A 22,839-nucleotide genomic window follows, 5' to 3' on the forward strand; every position below is an offset into this window, starting at 1 on the left:
GAACAATACAGCTGCATGATTGTGCTTATATTTTTAGTTCTCCTTCGCAGTCACAATTCACAGAGTAAACAGGAAACAGTCCAGTGTTTTTTGTTTTTAATCAAAAAGAGCTGGTAGGGTAAACTGCTTTAATACCTTTAGGTTATAAATCAAGGGGTATGGATTGTGTAGCATTTTTAACTGTGACTGGGCTTTCTGTTTAATTGGATGTACCAGTCTGGCCACCAGAATAACAAAACAAACCTCTCTTTATAGAAAGTGCCTAGGTTATATCTTCTGTGCAGTTGTGCAAAACAACGATAATAATCATAATAAAAATAATCTCTTGTTCTCTGCTCTATAGATTTTTGTTCCATTGCTTTTCTTACACAAAAGATGAACTGAAACAGTGTAGGCCAAGTACCTCATGTGTCTGTCCACAGTCTTTAGGAATCAGAGTGCTCTCAGAATGATGTACCAACAAGAATGTTCTCCTGCCGCACAGCAATCAGTGATGGAGTTTGCACAGGATAGTTTATTTTACTCAGCCTGATGATACATAATATTGTCATGAAACAGTGCAAACTGAATCCAACTCCTTTTCTGTTGCATTGTCTGCTGCAGGCCGCACTCTGGTCTGCTACTGCCATGGAGCTTTGAAATGAATGCATGTGCAAAAGTCAAAATTGTAGGTTCAGTCATTTCTTCTCTCCTGCCCCACAGGTCTATTGGTTATAGCTAATCGTGCATTGATTCTGCTGGTGTGGGACTCTATCATAGTGGCTGTGGTAGATTTGATGATTCTGACAAGCTACAGGTTCTTCTTGAAGCAAGTGGCAGTGGCTGCTGCTGTGTATGAAGGTATCCTATATTTCCTTGCTGCTGTGAGTAGGACGGCAGGAGCAAAGAATTGGGTTGCTCACTGTGTAAAGGACTTGGTGTCTGCACCTACAGATAAAAGAAAATTCATTTGCGTGATTTGATACAAAAGTTCTTGTTTCTTAATGTGAAAGGTATTTTAGGAAATTATTAGTTTGCAGCCTTATTCTTAGACTAAATATTTCATAGACTGTGTCCTGGTATTGGTTAGCTTAGGTAATAGGGCCTGATCCTGCACCATTGAAGTCAATGGGAGTTCTAAAATTGACTTTAATGGGAATAGGATCTGTCCAATAGCACAGAAGTGGCTTTTCCATCAGATTTTACATCCCAAGATTTTTGAAATCAATGGAATTTTGCTATTGTCTTCAGGGGGGAGGGATAGCTTGATGGTTTGAGCATTGGCCTGCTAAACCCAGGGTTGTGAGTTCAATTCTTGAGAGGGGCCACTTAGGGATCTGGGGCAAAAAAAAATCAGTACTTGGTCCTGCTAGTGAAGGCAGGGGGCTAGACTCAATGACCTTTTCAGGGTCCCTTCCAGCTCTATGAGATAAGGTTTGGGATCAAGCTTTACAGGCCCAATTCAGCTGAAGTTAATAGGAAGACTCCTGTTGACTACAATATGGGTTGGATTAGTCCCAAAGAATAAATCAATTAGCTGGTTGATATTACCTGGTTCTTTCAAGCTTGTATGCTCCTTGCCCCCTTAAGGGGGAAATATGGGTAAAAAAAAGAAGGTGGTTTGTTTATTTATTTAAATAGGGATTACTGTGAGAGAAGAGCTATTCAGGGAGTCTTTTTCCAGGGTGAGAAAAAAAGCATAGAGAGCACAGCACAGAAGCTATTAGAGTCCATGAAACAAGATGAAATCCTTTGGAGGGCATATTAGATTTAGAAATTGGCTTTTGGCTTCAATATCTGATCAACCCATTTCCAGTCCAACCCAGCTGCACTTTATACTAGTATATATATTCCTGATATGGGTAGTTCTTTGGTCTGTGATGACTTATTTAATAATAACTATAATACTTTGCTCTTCCATATCATCTTTCAGGATTTGCGAGCCTTTTACAAACATTAATTACTACATAAAACACTCCTGTACAGTAAGTATCCTTAGGCCCATTTTGCAGATGGACAGAAATTAAACAGTTTGCCCAAGTCACGCAGAGAGACAACGGCAGAGTTAGGAATAGAACTCCGGAATTCTGATACCTAGCCCCCGTCTAATCGTTATAAAATGTCCTGTTCCTCACCACTGTTGAAGTCCTTTGCCTGACATGCATCTAAATCTATTAAATAAAGTGAATTGATGTTTCATATACAGTTATTTCCAGGGTTGCACTCAACTCAGTCGAAGTTGTAGCTTCAACACAACTATAGTAGCTGGATTCTGTTTTGGCTTAGCACATCAGCAACAGCACTATCACCTGAGTTCCACCTTCAGAAACTTTAATGCAGAATGTGATGATGTAAAAGATAGTAAAAAAAACCACCTGGATTTTCAGATCTCATTTCAAATTTGTGGTACTGGCAGTTAGAAAAAGCACAGTTAGAAAAATCATCTTTTGACTTGTAAACTGAGGAAATTTAATACAGAAGCAATGAGACACTAAAGTTTAACCCCATGATGACAATTTTCTGACTGACTGTGACTGTGATTTAAGTACATTTGGGTTTGCCATATTAATTTTCCAATTTACAGTATTGGTATTTTTTTTTAAATATTTAATTGGTGTGTTTGAAAGGTTCACATAACATTTCAGGTCCTTATTTAATTTCTATGATATTTGCAAAATTTAACATCTTTAGTATGGAAATCTATGTAGCACATGCCCAGTCATGTTCCCAATGACGTTTATGGCAAAACTTCCACTGACTTTGGTGAGAGCATGATCAGACCCCATTTGTTCTGCCATCTAAAGATCATAAGTTCTTTACTGCTTTGCATATTATTGCACAGATACAAAGTGTGTATTATCCTTTCTGTTCTAGCCCACCTGAAGGTAGCAATGCTGCTGCTGTTGCTGGAGTTGCATAGGTTGCAGAGATGATGTCTGAGAAGGCTGTGATGCAGAAAACCCTGGATGTAACACTGCCTGTCCCATCAGCACTATAGGTGAACTGCTGCTGGAAGTTTGCAGTTCCAGACTTTGAAACAATTGTTGGTTTTGAGAATATCTATTTAAAAAAAATCAAGAATAAACTGTTGAAAAATCAGATGTGATGTCAGGGTACTAGGGCTAAAATCCTTATCCTTAAAATAGTGTCACTGGACCTTTAATGATAGGGACCTCAATTTCAAACTCATCTGAAAGACAGCACCTCTATCTGCACGTTTCCCCGAACAATATGTTGAGGAACTGGTTCATTACTGACTCAGAGGAAAGAATGCCAGCTAATGAATTATCAGCCTAAAATCCTGCATCTTCTTAGGTTTCCTGAAACATCTCCGATTAACATAGGGTTCAGTTGTGAGCCACCTTACAGATTAGGCTTGGCACAGATTATAAATTCTCCAGAACAAGGTCGGGGGAGGGAATGGGAAAGGGAAAGGAGGAAGACCAGGAACAAGATTGTGAATGAGAAATTGAGCACAGCTATGTTTCCCCCTTTGGTTTGGAAGGAATGAAAATTAATTTGGTTCATTTAGCAGCTTCTCATGTAGCACCGAGATGCTGGGCACCTAGTTCTTCTCTCACTTGCACTTGGGTAAATCAGGAGAAACTCCACTGATATCAGTGGAGTAAATCAGGGCCGGTGTAACCACTAGGAGAACTAGGCGGCTGCCTAGGGCACCAAGATTTGGGGGTGCCAAAAAGCGGTGCCCCCCAATATTTTTTTAACACTATTGCTCCCTGCGGGGGGACGGGCTGCTTGCAGCTGCGTTAGCACCTACCTCTGGGGGCATCCTCTGCAACCGCGGGCCCTGCCGCCACGCCCCACATCACTGCCCGCCCGCGCCTCCCCTGCTAGCCCGGAGCCGCCTCCTCCCCAAGCCCCCAGGCTGCCTTTGCAGGCTCAGTCCTGGCTCAGTATTCGAAATAAATTGCCCTGAGTTTCAGAAGTACTGAGAACCCCAGAGTTCCCACAGACATCGGGGGAACCGCAGGTGCTCAGCATCTCTGAAAATCAGGCCCAGAATGACACTGATGCCTCTGCCCTGGGCCAGAGCTCTCTGAGTAAGGGGCTTCAGCAGCAATTGGCGTAGGGCAGAGTAAAGCAACCAGGACGGTCAAGACGGAGGCTGGAACTCTGTCTTCGCCTCACATCTGTGGGGAAGACAGGCCTTCAGACACCCCCTCCCACCTGCACTGCACTATCCAGCCCAGGAGCAAGGAACCATTTCACACCTTAGCGCTGGGGGGAGCTGAAGCCCAGAACGGGGAAGTAAGTTGCCTGAAGTCATCCAGTGAGTTGGTGCCAGGGTGGAGAATAGAAGCCAGATCCCGACTCCCAGCTCTGTGCTCTGATACCCAAAACAGCCCTTTCCAGATCCATGGGGGGGGGAGGGGGGAGGAGGCAGGAGGGACTCTAGCCACATGCAGGAGACCCAAGGCCATTTATTTTCATTAAATATGTAGACTAAATAATGAAATTAATAATTTTTCAAGCCGAACGTGTATTAATTCTAATGAACAATGCCACATTATGCAGCATTCATTTGTGAAAGTTTATAATAAGTGATGCTCCAGGGGGAGGGGAGCGGGAGGGTGGGCGCAAGGTGGAAGTTTTGCCTAGGGCGCAAAATATCCTTGCACCAGCCCTGGTGGAGTAACACTGATGTCAGACTAGAGTGAGAGGAGAATCAGGCCCTAGCAATTCAAGGTGGGTCAGTACTGACGCTGAGCTCAGATATTTAGTATATTTCCTCGTACTCATTTTGGTGGATCAGAAACTCAGCATTGGGACAAGTACTAAATGTGTGAGAGAGAAACAAAGAAAGGTTCCCTATTCTTGGCTTGCTGAAATCCCACTAACACATTCTGTTTCTCACAATAGTAATTTTAGACACTGAACCGACCAGAAAGGGTAAGATTAACCCTAGAAGCCTCGTACTCAAAGAGAATCAGAACTGATGTTTACTAGTACTGGCAGATCTCATTATAAAAGGCCACGCTCTCTCAAAAGTCACTTCAGTGCTTTATTTTTCACAAGTAACATACTTAGCCTGGCGTCCAGCCACACTGATATCTGAAGCGAGTCTTGAATTACAGGAGCCAGGCATCATTGGCTGAATAGGCTGGCTGAGCAACAGTCTTGCACATGGGAGAGAGAAGAACTAAGTTACTGCATGAACATGTATTCCAACTCACAATCTAGTTCTCGGTGATCTATTGATTTTTAACCCATTTTTTCTTTCAAGGCATACGTATTTTCATCCTAGTGCTGTGATTTTCAATGTTTTTTCATGTGAGGACCCCCTACAAAGTTTTGAATGGCGGTGTGGACCCCTTTGGAAATCTTGAACATAGTCGGCGGACCCCCAGGGGTCTGCAGACCTCAGGTTCTAGTGCCTTTCACTCCACAACTTGTTAACATACCTCACCCTCCTTAGTGTTCAGAATCCTCATCTATCATGTAGTAAAATGAGAAATGGACAGCTTTTTTGTCAGGGCAGAATTGATTAATTTATTAAAAATCATTTACCTCAGTTGTCGGTCCTGGCTGAAATCTGGACTAGCATGACACTGGTTGCTATCCTGTGCTATAGCAGCAGATGGAGCCATGTTCACAGCCTGTGGGAGCACAGCAGAATTGGTAAATTGTGAAGCTAGGCTGCTGGATGAGTGACTGGTGTTCTGCATTACTTGTGCACTTCTCATTGATTTCTGATTCTAGACCACAATTTTTAAAACACACACACACACACACACACACACACACACTCTCTCTCTCTCTCTCTCTCTAACTATAGATTTTTATTATGGCAGGGAATATGTGAGCAAAACCTATGGTGTGTTATAGGAGGTACCCTTGTGATATACTCTGATTGGACTTCAGAATAGAAAGGGCTATTTGGGCAGGAGAAGTGAATGACTGACATGTCCTGATCTGGTACATTACAGTTGTTTTCCTGGAAGTCTGGGGGCAAACTGGGGTCTGAGAACAACTGCACAGAGTGATGACAGGAAAGACAGTGAAAGTAGACAAGGAAAGCTAAAAAGAACAGGAGTACTTGTGGCACCTTAGAGACTAACAAATTTATTTGGGCATAAGCTAGTCTCTAAGGTGCCACAAGTACTCCTGTTCTTTTAGCGGATACAGACTAACACGGCTGCTACTCTGAAACCTGTCAAAGGAAAGGTAAGTCATTCCTGACCAGTTTTTGGAGAAAGACTTAAAAATCACATACGGTGATCATGTGACACAAGCATAACCTTAATTATTACATGATGAGGTGTGCCCTGTGTGTGTGGGTGTACACAGGCAGGTGCTATCGCAGTACAAATAATAAATTTTAAAAGTCTGTAATATGTTATTTATTATCCTCACATATGCACCACAACTATTTCACCATGTTTTATTTTATAGACTTTTCAGAGTATTTGACTCTAAAACCAGAGTACTCTGAAAGCAAAGCAGGCCCTGTACTTCTAAGAACCAGTTCTGGAAACACAGAAACCCCCAAGACAACACCAAAGCAAAATTAGAAGGGATCACTATTGTCACTTAAGCCCTGTGATGGGAATAAACCTTACTATGTAGAAAAGGATTTTTTTCAGGGTGGATTTGCTTTATATCAAATTGATTTAAATCACTAGTCAGGAAGACTCGATTTAATCATGGATTTCTACATAAAAGTGCATTCTTGTTAGTTGTTATACAACTCAGAGATAGATGTAGGTTTCATTTTTAGAAGATACACACTATACATTTTTAAAGTGATTTATTTTGAAAACTTTTCAGATTAGTTTTACAGCTATATCAGAAAATGAATGATTGTTTGGTTATTTCATTTACCAAAGGTAATTGAAGCAGATATTTATGAAGTCATTGGGAGGTGAACTATCTCCAATTCAAGAGGTTAATCATTAATATTTGGAGGATTTTCTTGCCATGCTGTATTAGGAGGAGAACATCACCAGACAGACATTTAAATTGTTTTATTTAACTAAAACAACAACTTTATGTATTCTGGATTTTTTTCTTCAATGGCAAACATATACTATTTTAACAAAATAAGCATATGGATTTTTGAATTTAGTTAAGCATTCAAGATTTTTAAAATCGGGGGGGAGTTTGTTAAAATTGTTTTTAACTAAAATAGTTAAATGAAATATATATTTTTTTAAACAAAAATTAAATCGACTATGTCAGCCAGGTCAACACGAGAAACTTAAAACATTGGCTTTTGCAGCTAACTCAGTCGTCTTCACCTTCATTTTCCTGTTTGTTCATAATCTGGAAAAGTAAAACAAGGTTTCCTTCTTTTTCAGATCCCAAATGATTTCTCAGTTTGGAATGCATTAGTCCAAAGGAAGAAAATATTCTTTCTACACTGGCAGAAGAAGCTACTGCTGTTAAAAGTGAGATTATCACTTCAGCAGTCTCTGAATCCAAGTGCTTAAGTGACTTCCACCAGTTCACTGGTGTGACTTTCTTTAAAACATCATCAGCAAACGTATTTCTTGAATGGTTCACCCTTAGCTCTGAAGTTTATTATGGTTGGCATTATGGAGGGACGATTGCTGGATGTCCATGTCATAGCCAGCTCCTCTTCTTCAGCAGTTAAGGTTTGACCCTGGTCCCGAGTATTGAGAATATTTGCAAGAAAATGAGCTGGAGATAGTGCTTGTCCCATTCGTTTTTTTAATGCTTGTAATTTAACTCTGTCATTGCATATTTCTCTTTTTAAGATCTCACTCGGTTCCTTCCAAATTTCAACAGCATCAGCAATAAAACAGCTATTTCCCTGCATTTTGTTCAAGGCTACAGAAATAGGCTTCAGGGTGCTCAGCATGTGTTCAACATTTCTCTTAAGCCCAATGTTGACAACTTTGGCTGTTGCAGTGCCATCTATTTTTTCACAATTTTGTTCACAAACTGTCATCAGATTAGGCCAGTTCTTGATATAGTGCTCAAAACAGTCCACTACTGAGTTCCATTGCACATCTTGTGGGAGAGTTAGCTTGGTTCCTCCCACTTTTTTCAGAGCAGCTGCTGCAAAGTGGTTGTTATGGAAGTATTTTGCAGTTTCAACAACATTAGTCTTTATTTCTGGAACACTGAAGTCTTTGGTTAGGAGGTGCATCAAATGAGCACTGCAACCGTATGTTATTAGCTTGGGACTCTCTTCTAAATTTCTTCTCATCTTGGATACATTTGCAGCATTGTCTGTGACCAAGCTGCGTACTAGACATTTGAATTTTTTTCCCACAGTTTGTTATAGCTTTTACTTCTACTTCTTGTAAATATTCTGCTGTCTGTGCATTTCCTGATGTATCAATTGTTTCTGTATCGACATTCCCTTCTTCTATTGTCACACAAGCACATACAGCAGGATCATTGTGGACATTGCTCCACGCATCAAGACTCAGGTTAACAATTTTACCCTCTAGACCTTCTGCACATTGCTCAATTTCTCTTTCATACACTTTCTCCAGCAATTTGCCTGCGACATCTGCTCTGTTGGGTGGACTGTATCCTGGTCTTAATGACTGAACCATGTTAATGAAGTGTGGGTTCTCAATCATACGGAAAGGAGAGTTTGTTGCATAAACAAACCGGGCAATTTTTTCATCAATTACCTCTTTTTGTAATCTGCTGGTTCTTATCACAAACTTATCTATGGTTGTTTCTGGATGATGGAGATTTTTTCTTCTTTTTGCTACAGGTGATATACTGTGGCTATGTGACATACATGATGTGACTGAAACACTATCATTGGCAGATAAGTCTGAAACTATAGAAAATGATGGTGATCTTGAAGGTGGATAGTCTTCAGAATCCTGTACGTTGAGGATGGATTCTCCTAAACAAAATAAGACAATGCAGTTATTTAATTATTATTACCATGCTGCTCATTTAGTATTACTCATTGCATTCACTGACACTCAGTACGACTTTAAAGGTTGAATTGTAAAAAGAAGATCTGCCTATTTCAGCTATTTATTTTTTATCACAACTGCATCTAAAATAGTACCATAGAGTAACAAATATATTTTTTGCTCAAACATGAGAATTCAAGAATAGTCCAGAAGGAAGACAGTCAGCCCTTAAGAGAGAAGTATGAAATAAAAAAGATTACCAACCTAAAGATCCTGTATGTTCAGATATGTTCCTTTCATCATCTTCAACGCAGCTTCCTCCTGAGAAGGAACACTTCTCATGATGTTGTTTCATTCGGGCAACCAGGCCTTGCATTTCTTTGGTGCACTGTTTGCATTTTGCACGCATGCGTGTCTTACCCACAGGTAGAGGAATTTCATTAAAATATTCCCAAACTGGGTCTCTTTTACGGCCTGCTGCCATTATAGGTTTTCCCTTCTAGTGAGAGAATGGTATGGTAGATCTCAAATCAATGAAGGCTACACTCAGAAAGACCTCAAGACTTCTGGAATATGCTGCTCAAACAGTTCACTTTTGTTTCTACTGCCTGTCCCTCCCTTCTCACATTTATCTCCAGACTTCTTCTCCTTGTCCAGATCTATTCCGCCCCCAACAATCTTCTATTCATTGAACTTTTTGAAACTTTGCACTTTTAGAGAGAGGTAAGGGATTGACTCTGTGTACACAAATTTGATAGGGACAAAAGGCTTCAGGTCTGTTATTTCTCACCTCTATATATTATTTATTTATTTATTTATGTAAAAACATGTTTGCTGTTAACAAGCATGTTATCTCTGGAGACACAAATCCAGTTTGAGAACTGCAAAACTAAGCATCTCTGATGGTATCTTCTAGACTGAGCACTGAGTCCCATTGGGTAGATAAAAAGATTAAACTAAATAATCTATACAGAAGCCCCTGGAACCCCCATAAGATTGGGTCCCTAATCCATGAACTATTGAAACTCATTTACAAAACTTTTCTTAAACATTACATGAATATATGGTCTCATAATACAGAATTAGAATTTATAATCCCTATTCCATGATGAGATACCTTTGAGCTATAATGTATCTTAATTAAAGCTATTTTTAGATACATTGTTTCCTCAAAAATAATTTTATCAAAAAATTCCGATTTAAATAAAAAAAAATCCGATTTTTTTGATTTTTAAACAAAATCGTTGATTTTTATCCACCCTGATTTTTTTTTATTATTATAAACCATGGGAGCATTTTAATAGACTTGTTATAACACAAGGGCACAGGAGGTTAAGAGGTACCACTGCGTGATTTGAAGGTACAGTTGTAAATGTGTTCACCGAACAGCAGTAGGTGAACAGAAATAGGGGTGTGTGCTGGGATCATGCTGAAGAAGGAACAATGGAAATGCAGAGAAAGCTCTGCAATAAGGCAGAAAGATAACTATGCTGAGCATACTCGCAGAATCACAGCTCTCAATTACTACTAGTTAAGAGTTTAATTTTATTTCTCTGGGCTGGAGTCTGTTGCTCTTGTAAGATGGTGTTCTCAGTTCAGTTCCTTATGGGCAAGCCCCACACATCAACAATACACCATCATAACTAGCCATAAATAGGCTGTGTTGATGGTCTCAGGCCACGACTGACTGGTCAGCGAACTAGCCACCAGGACAAGGTTAAAGCACTTTTTTGGTGCTGGAAAGGTTGCCTTGCTGTTGCAGATACTGCCAGTCTCCGTGGTTGTCAACCTGTCACCTTTCATGAACAATAAAAGCAAAATAGGTCTCCACACACTCCCCTGTTCAGTTTTAAAACAGAAACAAGCTGGCTGCATAATGCTCCTGGTTCAGATCTTTAAAAAAACCAGATCTTAAAGTAAAGGAGAAAGCTATGGGGAGAAGCTTTTGTTTAGAAGGAAAGATAAAAAAGGCCACACATTTCTATTTACAATACTGATGGCGTTATCTGTGATCACTCAGTAATGACTTCAGTGGCTTGTATCCATATTCATTTCTTTGTAGTGAAATAATATGTTTACCTGGCTTGATACCACATTTGCTTCTCTTAATATTTGCTGGTTTGCTGGTTGGGAAGATGCAATTTGCCCTTGAAGTTGAGGACTGGGGATAAGCTGCTGCTGAGAAATGACCCTTGACCTCTGCTGTAGCTGCTGAGGATCTGGCTGCTGTATATTGCTAAAGCTCAGGGACACTGTTGGCTGCTGTAAAAACATCTGGAAAAAAGAAGAACTTTTTTTTCTTTTTCTCTGAAATAAGCTCTTATATCCTAAAAGGAAGATCATAATATTTCTTAATTAATTAACATTGTGCTATAGTTAATTGTGTATCATATGCCCTTTGTAGAATATACATTGTGCAATCTTTTTTTTTTTAAAGTATATTCACTGTTCATGAATGGTGCCCGAAGGCTGAAGTCCTCCCTCCACACAGCAAAGCACAAAATTGTAGCAGCAGTTCAATGGGCATTAACTCTGTTCTGGAGGGACCACCTGTGGGGATAGAAGAGTAATTCTGTGCCCATTCAATCCTTGGCCTCTCTTTTTAGCAAAGAAAGCTGAGGCTGTGTCATGTTATTTACTTGAACTGGGACCGTATAGAACATGGTTGCAACCAAGGTCCTATAGTGGCACCAAATCTTGTATAAAGGGGGTCAAATGAGGTGTCTAAGACAAGGTTATGGTTTGCTGGTTATGATTATGTTGTCTATATGTGTGTATCAATTTTGTAGTTGAAGTTATGAATATCGGCTGTATACTGTCTGTATTTCAAACTTATGCTATGCTTCTGGGAGACATCCCAGACAAGTTGGTGTTAGCTCTGCCTAGCCTGCTTGATGGCCCATTAAGGACCATCAGCTATACAATTGACCCATTGAGAGAAGACAAATACGCCTTGCAACTCAGCAAAGTATGCAGGGACTGGCCCATGTGACTCCAGACTCCATTTTGCTGTAATTTTCCGCAGTAAGGACAAAGAGGTGTTCTTACACCTGGAAAGGACTATAAAAGGCTGATGCCTCTCCTCCATCTTGTCTTCAATCCTGCGTCTTACCTCTGGAGGGACTTTGCTACAAACTGAAGCTCTACATAAAGGACTGAATGACCCATCCCAGCTGGGGATGTATTCCAGAGACTTGATTTGAACCTGCAGTTTCTTCTATCACTGCTACAAGCCTGACCCAAGAACTTTGCCATTACTGTATGTAATTGATTCCATTTAATCAATTCTAGCTCTCATCTATATTTTTTCCTTTTATGAATAAACCTTTAGATTTTAGATTCTAAAGGATTGGCAACAGCGTGATTTGTGGGTAAGATCTGATTTGTATATTGACCTGGGTCTGGGGCTTGGTCCTTTGAGATCAAGAGAACCTTTTTTCTTTTACTGGGGTGTGGGTTTTCATAACCATTTGTCCCCATAACGAGTGGCACTGGTGGTGATACTGGGAAACTGGAGTGTCTAAGGGAATTGCTTGTGTGACCTGTGGTTAGCCAGTGGGGTGAGACCAAAGTCCTCTTTGTCTGGCTGGTTTGGTTTGCCTTAGAGGTGGAAAAACCCCAGCCTTGGGCTGTAACTGCCCTGTTTAAGTAATTTGTCCTGAATTGGCACTCACAGTTGGATCCTGCCAGAACTGCATCGTTACAGGCTGCCTTCAAATTTGTCTCCGATAGTTCAACACCATAAAGGAGTGTCTGGCTGAGTCTTTTTAATGATGTCACAGCCAGGCACAAGCTCCCAATGTTGCATGGCTTGTCCCTTGTCCCTGAAAAGATATGTGTGGCTATGTCTACTCTATGGAGCCTATGTCGGCATAGGTATGCTGGCATAGCCCCCTAGTGTGGACACAGCCTACACCAGGGGTTCTCAAACTTCACTGCACTGCAACCCTCTTCTGACAACGAAAGTTATTACACGACCCCAGGAGGGGGACTGAAGCCTGAGCCTGCCCCAGGCAGGTGGGAGGGGGCAAAGCCAAAGCACTTCAGCCCCAGGTGAGGGGCCTGTAACCTGAGCCCTGCCGCCCAAGGCTGAAGCCTTTGGGCTTTGGCTCCGGGCGGTGGGGCTTGGGCTTCGCCTTCAGCCCCAGGCCCCAGCAAGTCTAATGCCAGCCCCACTTTGGGGTCCCGACCCACAGTTTGAGAATCGCTGGCCTACACTAATAGAAAGAAACATCCCCCACCCCCGCAACGATATCAGTTACATCAACAGCAGCGCTCTTCCCTCAACATAGCTGCATTTACACTGGGGAGTAGGTCAGCGTAGCTATGCGGGTCGGGATGTAGTTTGTTCATGCCCCTGACCAGCAGAGCTATACCAACATAACTTTTAAGTGTAGACCAAGCCTTAATAAATTGGTGAGCACTATACTTCGGTCTAACTTCCAGTCAGATAACCATCTCCTGGTGTTACGCCTAGTCAGGTCATGAGGGGCACTTAAAATATTATGACAAAAAGCTAACAGAGCATCTGTTATCTACTCAGTGCTTCTGTAAACAATTCGACAAAGTGATGCAGTCTTAAAAGTCTTAAAAGTTGCAGTTTCTTTTGTTTTTCTAGGGGCTATTTCTATTGTTACGGTAATGCAGAAAAAAAAAAGCCATCATTTTAAACAGTATCTTATTAATGTTGCAAGTTGTCTTTGTAGTGTTTAAAACCTAGTCAGAGATCGACATGCCACATCAGAGGCTGCAGACATTCTTCGGTCCGATTCTGATTTCACACCAGTTTTACACTTACGTAAAACTATTAATTTCAATGGAGTTACTCATGATTTACCTTGGTTTAGATGAAATCAGAATCACAATTCCTTATTAGCCTCATGCCTTACAACGCATCTGAAGTATGTCCAGTAATGTACACCTTGTATTACCAATTCCCTAAACTGTCACATCCCTTACACTTCCTTTTTGAAAAGACAACACACCTTTCTTTAACAGAGCTGACATGGTAAATTGTGTTTCCTTTGTGTAAGTATGTTTTGGTGCATCATATAAGTACGTATTTACCTAATTTTTAAAATACATATGACTTGTTCATTAAATTAGGTTAGTTTAAAAATGTCTATATTATTTTTATTGAAAAAAAGATCCACTCCCAACCTGACCTCTTTTATGCCAAGTTTTAGCTCAGATAAAAAGTTACAGTCAAATTAAAAACCTTTAAATTAAAAGCAAGAAGCAATTAATGGAAATGTTGATAGACCGTAAAGTAACGGTCCTAGTGGCAGTTTTTCTATAGGCCGATGACACCTTCAAAAAAGTTTGTATTAAATACATAGGTCATGTAATGGAGTTGTGACTGCTCACAGGAGGTCTGAATTTAGCTCATAGTGTTTTATTTTTTGAAACATAGCTCATTAAAAGATGCTAAATGAATCTGGGGTTCTTAATCATCAGTCCAAAGGGCTTCACTAAAGAGAGAATCAGAACACTGGTCATGCAGGTGCAGTGGATATTTCAATTTGCTAGTTAAACTTAAAAACAAGAAAACATTACATACTTGTACAACATTTACCAGTAATTTTTTCACAAAATATTTAATTTATGGTAGTCCTATCTGGGTTCCTTTTAAATACAGTGATACCACAGCATAAAATAACTACTACAATCTCACAAAGTAGAAAGAAACACTCCTCAGACTGAGCATATCCAAATAGATAAACTAGCAATGCCATCTCTGAACTGCATATAATGACATGTCTCAGGACTGACATCAGGAGAAGCATCTTGCAAATCTTTCTTAATTGGCCACCTTGTTAGCATTCTCAACCAATTAGCCAAGGAGCTAATGGACATGGAAGCACAGCTGCCCTCTCATTCCTAGAGGGATTTCCTCCACCTCATGGCTGAATCACATTGGCAAGGCAATATGAGAAAGCTTGAACTGCCACTGTCAAACTCTTGCTGTTCTGTAGAAATCCAGAAGTTTTTACCCTCCAGGCAGGACCGCCCAGAGGATTCAGGGGGCCTGGGGCAAAGCAATTTCAGGGGCCCCTTCCATAAAAAAAAGTTGCAATACTATAGAATACTATATTCTCGTGGGGGCCCCTGCAGCCCCGGGGCAAATTGCCCCACTTGGCCCCCCCCCCTCCCCGGGCGGCCCTCGGAAAAATAAACATTTAAAAACCTTAACCATCTCGGCACAAACCCTGTTTTGAGAAAACTTCTTTTCAAGTCACCTTTACAAGGTATCACTGGTTCTCAGCATCAGCTAGTGCTAAAAGGGACTAAAGCTCATTAAAAGGGTTGGACAAATATTTTCGGTCAAAACTTTTTTTGGATCGAAAACTAGGGGTTTTTAAAAAGCAGAATAAAATCACGGACAATGTCTGCTTTCCTTCAAAATTTGTTGTGGTTTTTTTAATTGAAAAGCTGAAATTAGTCTGCCAAAACCTGAACATGGTTTGGAGTTTCAGAAGTGTGTGGCCAAATATTTGCTGCTTGCTGTGTTTGATTGTTTAAAGAAACAATAAAAAAATTCTGCTTAAAAAAAATCCAAAACTTTTGAACCAAACGCCTGAGCCCATCCAGTCAGAGATTTTTCCAGGTTTCTGATACTCTGCTGGCCTCCTTGACTCATATCTGTCTCCATAACTTTGGGTTCATTTAGGTTAGAACATAAGAACGGCCGTACTGGGTCAGACCAAAGGTCGATCCAGCCCAGTATCCTGTCTACTGACAGTGGCTAATGCCAAGTGCCCCAGAGGGAGTGAACCTAACAGGTAATGATCAAGTGATCTCTCTCCTGCCATCCATCTCCACCCTCTGACAAACAGAGGCTAGGGACACCATTCCTTACCCATCCTAGCTAATAGCCATTAATGGACTTAACCTCCATGAATTTATCTGTTTCCTAGAGACTGGCTCCATGGGGTCCCTCACAAACTGGAGAAGGTTACTGTGGATTTGTCTTTAGTATAGACTATGTACATACGCCACAAACTGAGCATTTGAGCTTCTTCCAGAATCTGGGATGAGCCTATGTTGTGAAAACTGAAATGCTCAAAATAGCACATGCATGTGAATGGACACAGGGTGCTAAAATTAAATTAACCCAGGGGGTCTCAAACTGGGGTTTGGGACCCCTCAGGGGGTCACAAGGTTATTACTGGGGGTTGCGAGCTGTCAGCCTCCACCTCAAACCCCACTTTCCCTCTAGCATTTATAATAGTGTTAAATATATAAAAAAAAGTGTTTTTAATTTATAAGGGGGGGGGTCGCACTCAGAGTTTGCTATTGTGATAGACCCAGACCAGTTGGGAACAGCAGAGTAGCAGAAGGGAGATCTACTGGCCACTGGATAAGTAGTTTTCTGTTCCCTGACTGACCAGAGCAGGGGCTGCTCCAGGCTAATAGACCACCTGACTCCAATTAACCTGCTAAGAGTCAGGTGAGGCAGTTAAGCACCTGACTCTAATTAAGGCCCCTCTGATGCTATAAAAGGGCTCACTCCAGTCAAGCCAGGGGAGAGGAAGTGTGTGTGAGAGGAACTGGGAGCAAGAGGTGTGCAAGAAGCTGAGAGTGAGTAGGTGTACTGCTGGAGGACTGAGAAGTACAAGCGTTATCAGACATCAGGAGGAAGGTCCGGTGGTGAGGACAAAGGAGGTGTTGGGAGGAGGCCATGGGGAAGTAGCCCAGGGAGTTGTAGGTGTCGTGCAACTGTACCAGGAGGCACTCTAAACAGCTGCAGTCCACAGGGCCCTGGGCTGGAACCCGGAGTAGAGGGTGGGCCCGGGTTCCCCCCATACCTCCCAACTCCTGATCAAACACAGGAGGAATTGACCTGGACTATAGCTTCTACCAGAGGGGAAGGTCTCTGGACTGTTTCCTGACCCACAGGGTGAATCTGTGAAGTGAGCAAATCCGCCAATAAGCGCAGGACCCACCAAGGTAGAGGAGGAAGTTTGTCACACTATGTGAAAGGGGTCACCAGTACAAAAGTTTGAGAACCACTGAATTAACCCCTCTGGAGTCTCGGGGAATACAGGGGAGGCGGGTCTCCCTTGGTAGGGTTGGGAAGGAGGTAGGTGGTGTAGGATATTGCTCTTCTCATGTGATCCCTCCCCCATGGCTCTCTTGGCTCTATCACTGTTAATCTAAAGTGGCTAATTTTAAATGAAGCTACCCTCCCCTGACATGAATCTCCCTATGGCAATGAAATTAAATGTAGACTATAATTTGGCATTTGAGAAGTGAAAGGCATGGTAGCCCTAAGGGAAAAGATAACAGCTTGGCTCATTGTGTTAAATAGCTGTCTGCAAGCCTCAAACTACTGAATGAGCTTTAGGGTAGGGAAGGCTGTGCCTCCCCAAACAGCCTGACCCTGCTCCCTATCTGACCCCCACCTACTTCCTGCCCCCTGACTGCCCCTCTCAGAATCCCTGACCCATCCTGCTCCTTGTCCCCTCACCGCCCCTCCCCAACCACCACCCCGGGACCCCACCCCCACCAACCCTCCCTGTCCTGACTGCCCTGACCCCTATCCACCCCCCCGCCGAGTCCTGACAAACCCCCGAAATGCCCACGATCCAACCCCCCCATTCCCCGTCCCCTGACCGGCCACCCAGCAGCACTGTCCAGGGCCGCTCCTGGGTTACCGCCGCCTCTCCCCTCTCTTGGAGCCTCAGCGTGCCACGTCCAGGAGCTGCCCTGGCCCCTGGACAGCGCTGCAGCAGCATGGTTCCGGCGGGACCGGAGCTCGCAGCCCCGCCCCTTACCATGCTGCTCTCAGTGGGAGGAGCTCAGGCCCCGCTGGAGCCAGGCCGCTGCAGCGCTGTCCAGGGCCACTCCTGACGTGGCACGCTGAGGCACTGGGGGATGGAGGAAGGCGGAGGCGGGGCCCGGGGCAAATTGCCCTATTTGCCCCCCCCGGGCGGCCCTGCCTCCAGGTCTATCAAGCCAGCATCTTTTATCAATACTATCTTTTTGGTAAAATGGACGCTGATGAAAGGCATAGCACTAAGAGCCGAAGATTCATTTACCTTCAAGAGAGACTGGCTTGTACATTATTTGTGGGTATGGATGTTCACATTTGTAATTCTAGCATGCTGGTCAGATTCAGCCCTTCTGCCTTTCTCTGGATGCACTAGTCATTAACTAGACTATTTTTAAATCTGGAGCAGGCACTGCATCCTTTCAGATACCTGAGATTATACTTACTGCTCCTGTACTTTCATTTGTCAGTAAAAGACACTTAATGGGTTTTTTAACACTTCTGTTCAAGGACCAGAGCCCTCCTGCTAGTTCATCTTTCGTCACACTGGGCTCTTGGAAACAGTTACTAATACACAGTACTGGGCTCAACATCTCTCCAATTGGGAGAGTATTTCTTGACTGACTTCTGCACTACAGTTCTGAAGATCCTGTGTACGAAATGAAAATAGGGCTAGTTTCTCCACAGAGCTATCTATTATTCATCCTGGAAGGGAGTGAAAATGGGGAAGGAATGCCAGTGAAACAGCTGAAGGGAGAAAGTGGAGGCTGCATTACAGGCTCCCTTCCTTCCAGGGAGCAGAAGGAAGTCCCTCCATGCTTACATCATGCAGCATGCCTGTGTTCTCTATATGCCATATTCCACTCAAACAGATACAGAAATCTGTGTGATAGTAACTCCCCTCTATTTGCACCCAATTTCATGGGTACAATCAATGATGGACAGAGATAATCGAATTCAAACATCTCCCTACCAGACCTACGAAGTGCTGCTTCCATTAACAGGGCCTTCAAACCCATGTCCCACCCTGTCCTTAAGTATATGTGGCCTGAAGCCCTTGCAGATCCTACACTTTTACTTGATGTGAGCTTCCCCGAGGCACTTGAAGCAGCTCGTATGCGGGTCACTCACTGGCATCGGCTTGTGGCAGGAAGCACGCAGTTTCAAACCTGGGGACCAGGGCATGCTCCGTTCCTGGGACGACGTCCTGGAGGGGACCCCTAGCTAACTAAGCAACTACAGCTAACTGAACTATTTACAACAAGAATGAGTCCAAGAAAGTCCACAGAAAAAAACACTAGGAAGCTTGCAATCGCAGGAGATGTCCCAGCAACCATCACGGGTGGTAAAAAGGAACTGAGAAGGCATGGGGTTGGCAGTGCCCTTTATACCGGTGCATGAGCTTGGGGCTCCAGGGGGCGCTAGGAATGGCCCCAAGGATATCACTAAGGGGAAAAATCTCCAGCAACTGTGCATGTGGGCGTGCACACACCTAGCATGGAATTGACATAAGCAAGCACTCGAAGAAGAACAAATGAAACTGACACTGCAAAACAAGCCGTTCGCTTTCTAAATTAACTGTTTACAAGTGGAACAAAACTGCAGGTTCAAAAATTAGAAGGTATTTTTTTAAATGTGGTTGATAGGGTGTGAATAACATTATAATAATTCCTGGTATTACTATTTTATTCCTTTAGTTAAGGACAGCGTCCCCTCTTAACCTTTAGAAAACATGGAAGAATGCCCCAGCACAAAGCCAGTCTCAAGAGCATTACAGGCACAATTATTACTATTATCATTGCAGCAGCCCTCAAAGGAAAAGGCCCCAGTCATAGGTTAGTGGTACTGCACACATCTCAAGTGCGTGTGTGTGTGTGTGTGTTTATTCTGAGGGGGTTGAAGGGCAGTGGAACCCTGAACTAAGAAATCACCCCTTCTCCATTACCCCAGTCTCCCCCCCCACTCCCCAATCTGGGGCTTTGTCCTTCAGTGAGCACTGCGAGCCAAGGCGTCTAACAAAGGCCTGTTTGGATCACTGTTGGAAGTCTAACTGATCAGCATTGCCTAACACGAGTCTCTCCATAACACAGCAGCTAGTTCCAACTGGCTCTTGCCAGAGCTCTTAAAGGTACAGTTCTCCACAACTCCCAGCAAATCGCCAGTTTACTCTCCAATCTTCCCACCACGCAAGTCTCCCTCCACAGGGTATGTCTGCACTGCAGCTGGAGGTGTGATTTCCAGTTTGAGCAGATGTACATGTGCTAGCTTTGATCCAGCTAGTGTGCTAAAAATAGCAGTGTAGACGCAATGGCAGCGGGAGGTGACAGCAGCCTGAGTATGTACCTAGGCGGCTCTTGGATGGGACTGTGCTTCAGCAGAAAGCCAAACCACCCGTACCACCGCCGCTACACAGCTATTTGTAGCACACTAGCTTGATGCAGTCTGGGGGCACCCTTAGTCAGCTGGAAAATGGTCAGTGCCGATGTCAGAGTGCTCCCAGCCCTGCAAATGCCCTGAGTGTTGCTCCTCCAGCTGCTGCTCTGCCCTGGGGGAAGTACAAAGGCATCTGTGTCATGGTTACCACTGGAGGTATGTGCCCAGAAGAGCTCAGTCCTGTGCTCCAGAGGTGAAATTTTAGGCCCACGCTCATCATCTGCTGTTCTGCTGCTTGGCTCCAAGGTGAATCTCTTCCCTCAGGGCTGGCCCCTCTGACAGGCTATGGATCATCTGTGCCCCACCTGGCTGATGAGGGGAAAGAGGTGGGCAAAGCATGGCTGAGAGCACAGTAAAGATTCTGTTCTACCATCGTACAGCAGAACCAAATGAGAAACAAACCACCCACCCAAGAAATTATTCAGAGCTGGACTGGCAGGCCAAAGCATTCTGGGAAAGATCTTTGTGGCCAGTCCCAGGGTATTGAAAATACATGCTGCTTGGTCCAGTCTAGCATATCCTCCACTGAGGGACCTTATGCCAGTGTTATAAATTAGAGAGCAATTCAGCATCTTTAAACTTTTGCTGAGGCTGGGCAGCATAGGATTGGAGTAATTTTTTAGGTCAGGGTTCCACTGCCCTTTAACCCCCTCAAAACAGGCACCCAGACAGCCTCCGTGTTCTCTGCGCTTGGTCTCTGTGGGCACAGTTGAGAATCTGGCCCATGGTCTTTTGGTTACCACAATTTTCCTCCTCTGTGAAGGTATCGTCTTGTGTATTGAAAAATTCTAGTGAAAATAGTATCAGTTTCCCATATTTGAGGAAACTGTGTTGTGATCTTGCCACTTTTTTCTAAAGTATGCAAACACTGGATCAGTGCATATGAATATTTAAGACTTTAGCATGAGAGAGTAATGCAATGTGCCCAATTACAGAGAGAAAGGGAGATCATCCTTTTGGTCTGTATAATAACAACAACTTTCAGAAGTGTGCCAGGATTCTGAACTGAAAGACCAGTTAACTGCAGAGAGACTTTCCACTCCCATTTATCAAAATCAATGCAAAGGCACTGGAAGATGTACACTGATATGTCTTCCTATATGTTTGTGCAGTTCCAAGAACAATGGCCTTCAATCCTGGATGGGGCTCATGGTTGCTATGTTACCATATTTACAACAACAAAAACATCATCACCATAGATTCTAAATGGAATGACTTAAGTAGCAGGATTTCTGATATGGGTCTATTAACCCCTTAATCACATAAACCTACAAACCCAAATTTAATGAGTGACATTGTATGAAGTGATTTTTTTTTTTATAGTTGCTGACTATGGGTGAAATCCAAAACTCCCATTGACTTCAAGAGGGCCAGGATTTCACCCTGTATGTTTACAATGCTACTTGGCTATTAGTTGATTTTGTGATGTGAGTTTGGGGTTTGTGTGCCCATAATCCTATCAATATGATAATCACAGTGGGACAAATTCATCCCCAGTGCAACACTAATACCAAGGATGATTTGACCCAATATTCTTAGTTAAATTATCAGGAAGATAGCAGTAATTCCTCCTCCAGAAACAATCTGAGATGCAGGGCGATGTCTCCACTAGTACTTAATGATATGTGAGTTGTACTGTATTGTTTATATAGTACAGTAGATACAGGTAAATATAAGACTCCCAGGTCCAGTGAAATTTCAGTCTGAAGGCAAACACAAATTGGGGTGTGCACTTTACAGATGGAAGATTTTGTGGGACAGGCGGTTTCTTCAGCAGTTTTTTGAAGGCCAGGGAAGGTGTTTGGCAAATGTTATTTGTGATGCACTTCCAAGCGGGGGAGGTGGCATGCAAGTAGTCACAAATTTGGGAGTGAGTGAAAGAGACAAGCTTGGGTGAAGGTGCATATGCAGGGTTGGGAGTGGAGAAGAGTAGAGAAAGGATGGAGGCAGAGGCAGAGCTGTTCAACTTAATACTGAGGACTAGTAGATCTAACTTGAAGCAAAAAGTGAATGGAAGCTAGTGAAATGAAGACCCCATCAAAGCAGTGGTGATTTCATTGTCACAGCCTGAACACCCTTCGATGAGAACTGATCATTCTGAAGTCTCAGAAGATAAAATGCTCAATTATGGAGTACTAATCTGAAAGACCACCAGCCCTTTCATTTCTTCTTGTGACTGCTGGGACAAGCCCTCCTATACAGACAGCCCTTAGCATGTCTTGATTTTTGTGACTGACAGGCTCCCAGAATGATATCCTGATCCAGATGAATTAGTTTTCCCAAGTTCAGATTTCTTTGACTCTGAAAATAAAATGAAAACAGCCCATACTAAGAAATACAGAGTCTGAAAACGATCTGTTTTCCTCTTGTGATGACACTGACATTACTCACCTGTATACTGGAATCCTGGACCAAGCAGAGCTGTTCCTGTATTTTATGGAGCTCTTCCTGCTGCCACCGAATGTTGGCCTGCAGGATCAGAGTTCGCTGCTCCAGCTGTTCCTTGATAGTCTGGAACATGTTAAATTGTGCCGAGAACTTAAAAAGAGAAAACAAACAACCATGTGTCTTTCTTGTCATTATGGTAGGAATTGTGCTCTGTGCTATTGTATTCTGTACAGGTTTCTTGTTTGCAAAATGTAGTCAATATATATTTTTTATATATGCTAACATCTGGACACCATAGAATCTTCTTTTCTATTTTCCATCTCAGGCATATCTGTTCAAATGATAGAGCTTCATCGATATTACCTGATTACATTGATCTCCTCCTGAAGGGGGTTC

At 42.8% G+C, this 22,839-nt stretch overlaps 1 protein-coding gene across 1 annotated transcript in view; it reads right to left on the bottom strand.

The window, feature by feature from the left end:
- Nucleotides 1-518: 518 nt before the first annotated feature.
- Nucleotides 519-22,839, bottom strand: part of NPAS2 (neuronal PAS domain protein 2) — an 86,815-nt gene continuing 64,494 nt past the window's right edge. The window contains exons 15-20 of the mRNA XM_026659727.2: nt 22,447-22,593; nt 10,929-11,123; nt 5,509-5,597; nt 5,025-5,117; nt 2,859-3,039; nt 519-927 (exon numbers count right to left, since the gene is read on the bottom strand). Of these exons, the coding sequence (XP_026515512.1) occupies nt 754-927; nt 2,859-3,039; nt 5,025-5,117; nt 5,509-5,597; nt 10,929-11,123; nt 22,447-22,593 (879 nt within the window). The 3' untranslated portion in view covers nt 519-753. The remainder of the gene's footprint in view (nt 928-2,858; nt 3,040-5,024; nt 5,118-5,508; nt 5,598-10,928; nt 11,124-22,446; nt 22,594-22,839) is intronic.

This window comes from Terrapene carolina, unplaced genomic scaffold (assembly GCF_002925995.2).
Source record: "Terrapene carolina triunguis isolate 2854851 unplaced genomic scaffold, T_m_triunguis-2.0 Scaffold21, whole genome shotgun sequence".
In the NCBI taxonomy this organism is placed as follows: domain Eukaryota; kingdom Metazoa; phylum Chordata; order Testudines; family Emydidae; genus Terrapene; species Terrapene triunguis.